Genomic DNA, 5533 nt, shown 5'->3' on the forward strand with positions numbered 1-5533 from the left:
GTGCAGTTTGCTCTGTCAGTGCTTCATTGGTCCACTCATGGGTAGCGTGATGCAGTGTGGTAGCACGTTAGGGATTCCTCCTCTGGACTATCTCAGGGAGATTAGAGTATTGCACTCTCCCACTCTGTTTGGGGTAGGAGGATAGATGTACTCCGACAGCATCCTGTCCACTCGGTAACTCAGGAGCAGTGATGGCAGATTGCACAGTTTTCATAGCCCTACCCACTCGGTCTCACCATCACGTGTGAGATGATTGACTGGTGACAGGGGTGACACATGTCATTTTGCATCATTTCTGCATGATTGTATTTATTGTTTGTGCTTGTTGCATTATGTATGCTGCATTTGTTTGAGTTGTGTATGTTTGACATGCATACAGGTGACATTTTGTATCTGGTATGACGACCCTTATTTCCAAATAGGAGGTTCTGGTGAGTGCAGTTTTCTTCAGCTCTTTTCAGTATGCATTTCCTTCTTTTGTTAGAAAACTGTACCGCATGATTATTACTGTTAGTTATAAATTATTATGCATGTCTATTCTGTATTCGCTGAGTTCTTGGACTCACCCCGTTACTTTATATTTTTCTATTTCAGGTTGATGTCGTTAGGAGGTTTCAGTTGCTAGTCTCCTCGTCACAAGGATTTTCGCTTTGGTCTTTCGATTTCTGTTTATTTGTTTAGTGTCATGTTATAGACTCGTATTGGGTTGTTCATTAGATTTGAGTGATTTGTTTTTAAGCATTGTACTGGTTGGGTTTTTGGTTGCTTGGTGAATTTGTATTTGGTGTGTTTTGCTTCGTGCCTGCCGGACGGCAGAAGAGGTAAGTTGTGATTGTTTTCGATTCCTTTTCGTATTGTGTTGATAGCCGGAGGCTGTTTTTATTATAATTGGTGGAATGTTTCATTTTTGTATAGTATATATTCCAGCCGTGTTGGCTGATGAGTGTGAGCCCTGAGGGCAATGTAGAAACGTTTCAGATTGTCACCCGTAAAGGGGAGATGTTGTCGAAATTTCTTCTGGCAGGGACTACCTGGGGCGTGACAATCTCGGTGAAGTTCTTGTGCGTCCTATTGATCTGTAATTTTTATTTTTTATTTTTTTTGAAAAAAAATGATTTCAGTGTCCTCCTCCTTACCGTAGTAGTTCGTTGGATTGTTGTCTAACCTTTCCCGGGATAAGAAAGTCTATATAGAAATTGAATGCTACATCAAGTTGACTCTTACAATTTCTCATAGATAACAAAAAATATTTTGTTAGGACACGCTTGGTTGAAAAGATGGATGTTGGGGTCCATGAGATGACTATGGAGGATGAAGAAGATGACTTCATGCTGTCAAGAAATTACTTCCTTGCCAAAGAAATTGGCAACTCTTCAAGGAAGAAATCCTCGCAAAAACACGTCGTCGACATCAATCATGTTGACGAACAGGTTTGATTCACCTCCAAAGTGCAAATTGTAGTCACTTTCTGTGATCCTCATATTACTTTTCCCTAGAATTGCAGTTATCCATCGACATATTATTGTTTGCTATTTGGCACAGTTTGTCACTTCCTTGTTAGTTATTATACTCTCCTATTATGGATTTTCCTATTGGTAAGTTGGAGAATCTAGGTTAGTATACTGAGAGAGAAATGCACATGTTTAAGCTACTTTCTTAATGGTGTAACTTATTCCTGTTATTTAGCAATATATAATATTACCTCGTATTCTCAACATACGATACATATCGCTTAAATGCATAGATACTTTTTTTGATCTAATATAACATTTTTGCATTTCTTATCTGATTTTTTAATATTTGTTTACTGTTTAGTTTTTACTTCTGAACTTACCCCGTTGTTTTTACTGGTATCAAGATTCCCTTGTGGCTATATCTTATCTCCCACTCCAATGAATTCTACTGGACTTGGTGGGATGTTGTTTGGAGTAGCTTTCTGTGACTTCTTAAATTGTTGTTTATATGAAAAAGATTTACGTTGCTTAGAGGGTTAAAAAGGAATATCCTACAGCTGCTCCCAAGTTTAGTCCCTCCTTTGGCTGTTCTTTAGCAAATTCAAGCTTCACACAAGTGAATACAAATAGTAACCAGACAAGTTTACTACTTATATGCCAATCTACTGTTATTAGATAATAACCAATCGATTAGAATAATCAGTTTACTCATGTGAAATAGTTGAAGAATATGTAATCAAATTTTCACCGTGTTATTCTTTTTTAAAACATCACTGTTAAAGTTATCATATGACAGTTGGAATAACATGCTTATCCTTTTTCTAATGCTTACACTATTTGATCTCAGGTCCTCCGAAAAGAAGTCTTTGATATTCCAGTGAAGCATGAAAACGAAATCCAACATTTAATCAAAAGTTACAGAAATTTATACCCTAAGTGGCTTTTTGAGTTAAGGTACGTAGGCTTGCTTATGTAGATTTTTGTAGTCCTTCACTTAACATTCTGACATGAGCAGGAATTATATTTCTTGCTATGAAGATATATGCTTTTGACTACAAGTTATTTTAGGAATTCATAAAATTCATCAGAACTGTGTTCTCTTTTAATGTATTTTTGAAGGATTGCACTTATTGCAGGTGTGGTTTTGGTTTATTAATGTATGGATTTGGTTCTAAAAAAGCCTTGCTCGAGGATTTTGCTTCAACAAGCTTAACTGATTTTGGAGTGGTCGTGATCAATGGCTATCTTCCATCAAACAATCTTAAACAAGTACGATTTTTCTTCCCTCTATGCAATTAAACCCTGTGGCTTACAAAACCTATATTTTGATAGTTTTTTTTTTGGTTTTGCTAATTTTACTTCTGGAACCAGTGAATGCACATTACTTCAAGGCATATTAAAAAAAAAATTGGAAAACTAAAGTTGCTGGGGTATCAAATAATTATCAACTGAAAGAAATTTGTATTTTTCTATTATATTCTTTTGGTCAGAGAGATTTTCTGTATTTAATGTGCTTAGATGTCTCTCTCATTCTTTCGGCACACCAACCAATTTTTGTGGTGATAATCTAGTATTGTTGCTAACAATGTTTAAATTTGATATGGTGATATGGGTGTTTTTCTCTTAGATTGCACATTTTAATTCAAATTTTATGTTTTTTTAATATAAGAAACAGCTTAGCTTTTAAGTATGTTCATCATTCCAGAGCAATTATCTGTACTAGTTTATATTCTATAGCTTAATCACTTACACTCTTTATTTATAATGTGTTCATTCTTAAAGGCCCTGATAACCCTAGCTGAAGTCCTCTCGGACCAATTAAAACATGAAAGGAAGAGCTCTACAAGAAGCAAATCGAACACTGAACATACTTTTAGTTCTCTGTCAATTGAAGATCTTCTCTCATTTCTGAATGTGCAACTTCCACAAGACAATAACTGTTTTGTCTGTGTTATCATACACAACATTGATGGTCCTTCTTTGAGAGATCCTGATTCACAACAGTATCTTGCGCAATTAGCAAGCTGTTCTAGAGTCCGTATGGTTGCATCGATTGACCATGTGAATGCACCTCTTTGTAAGTTTTGGTTAACTTGCATTTCCTATTTGACAGTTTAGCATTTTTCTTTGGTTCTTTACCTACTTCTCACATGCTTCTGATCAGTTAATCATGTTATAGCATTTTGTTAGCATCAAAGTCACTACGTTTAATGAATTTCTGTGGCTACTAGTTGCATGCTTCTTTAGATACCTAGTGGCTGATATCTTGATTTTGGAAAGAAGAGCGATATAGTTGAATGTTTCATTAGATACCTAGTGGCTGATATCATTAGAAGGCTTTGTTCACTCAAAGTTATATTTAATGGGAGGGGACTTACTCAAAAGAGGTGGAGGTCGATGAGAGAGTGGAAGAGAGGAAAATCTGATTTTTATGCTATACATGTTTTGTTTCTCAGTCCTTGCTAAATGAGTCTGCTCAAGGTTTTGCGCTGCTTTAATGCTCACTTGGTTTGTTTGTAGTGTGGGACAAGAAGATGGTGCACACTCAGTTCAAGTGGTCGTGGCATCACGTCCCAACTTTTGCCCCTTACAAGGCGGAGGGCAATTTTTTCCCATTGATTTTGGCAAATTATGGCAATGCCCAAACCACGAAAACTGCTTTGGTTGTTCTACAGAGTTTGACACCCAATGCGCAGAGTGTTTTTAAAATCCTTGCCGAGCATCAGCTAGCCAATGAGAAAGAAGGCGAGTCGAATCACAATACATTGGTAGTTAGTAATACATTGGTAGTTAGACTCTAATCTTCTTTTGTTTTCAGGCATGCCAAACAGCACCTTGTACACCAAGTGCCGCGCGCGATTCCTGGTTAGCAACCAAGTAACACTGAATTCCCATCTAACAGAGTTCAAAGACCATGAGTTAGTGAAGGCGAGACGACACTCAGATGGACAAGATTGTTTCTACATTCCTCTACCCTCTGAAGCACTCAGCAAGCTCTTGCAAGAATTGGCATAATCTGATTTCTCGTGGTCCAGTTGTTAGCGAAGTCAACCGTGTGTTTATTTTTTGTGCATTGTTGTGCTCATTCAATGTGTTTTAGCAACTCTAGCTGCTCTAGTTCTTTAGTTTCTATGTTCCTCTATCCCCTTCTAAGCACTCAGTAAGCTGTTGTAAGGATTGGCATGTTTCCCATAAATGATTAGTTTTCAATTGACTCTTCTTACTAAAGTCAACCCAGTGCATTCTTTTATTCTTGCAATTGATTAGTTTTCAGTTGACTTTTGAATGTTCTTTTATTTTAACTCATGTCAACGGAGTGTTTTTTTTAGTAATTCAGTATCTAAGTTTTTGAATTGATTAATCACATTGGTCTTGTTATATGAAAATTTTCTATCTGTCATTAGAGTAAAGCCGGAAATGTTCACGAAGACTTATCCAAACGGTTAACGTTCTTAGATTTGTTGTTCCATTGAAGGATAATCTTACGCGGCAGTTGAGATTTAAATTTTAAATGTTCGTTTGAATACTTTATCGTAGAAGATTAATTTACATGCATCAAACTTAATAAGGGATAGTCAACCTTGTTTATCTTAAAATCATCATATCGATAAAGAGAAACCAAGAATTAATCTCTCTCCCGAGTGAAGTTTCTCTCAAGTGGTTTGTAAGTACAAAATCTGTTTCGATATTTAAAAAAATCAGGATATTCTTTTAACGAAAATAAATAAAGGAAGCCTTTTGATATGCCTCTAAGGGTAGAAGCTCGCGGATGATCTTATGTGTTATTAGGCCTTGTAAATTTACATGTCTATATTTAATCCAGGCCAAAGATATTAGATTGTTTGAAATAAACGTTATTCTGTCATTTTTTTAAGTGTTAACTACAAAAGTACTTTTGTGATCCGATATCATTTTTTTCCTTTTATGGTTCCTCTGGACGCTTATTCTGTCATCGTTCCAACGTCGCGCAGAAAATAATAATATCTACCTCGTTACGGAAAATGAATTCCATGCTAGATTGGGATCAAGATGGAGATGGAGATGGTCGCTGTGATGGCAATGCGACACGAGCTCTGATC

The 5533-nt window shown here is 36.3% G+C and overlaps 1 protein-coding gene across 1 annotated transcript; it reads left to right on the forward strand.

Moving 5' to 3' along the window:
- Nucleotides 1–910: 910 nt before the first annotated feature.
- Nucleotides 911–4682, forward strand: LOC122035769 (origin of replication complex subunit 2-like). Its single transcript, XM_042594875.1, has 7 exons — nt 911–1061; nt 1259–1430; nt 2302–2408; nt 2591–2723; nt 3237–3531; nt 3975–4199; nt 4273–4682. The coding sequence occupies exons 1-7, from the start codon at nt 940–942 to the stop codon at nt 4467–4469; spliced, it is 1251 nt and encodes a 416-aa protein (XP_042450809.1). The 5' UTR covers nt 911–939; the 3' UTR covers nt 4470–4682.
- Nucleotides 4683–5533: the final 851 nt, after the last annotated feature.

This window comes from Zingiber officinale, unplaced genomic scaffold (assembly GCF_018446385.1).
Source record: "Zingiber officinale cultivar Zhangliang unplaced genomic scaffold, Zo_v1.1 ctg104, whole genome shotgun sequence".
In the NCBI taxonomy this organism is placed as follows: Eukaryota; Viridiplantae; Streptophyta; class Magnoliopsida; order Zingiberales; family Zingiberaceae; genus Zingiber; species Zingiber officinale.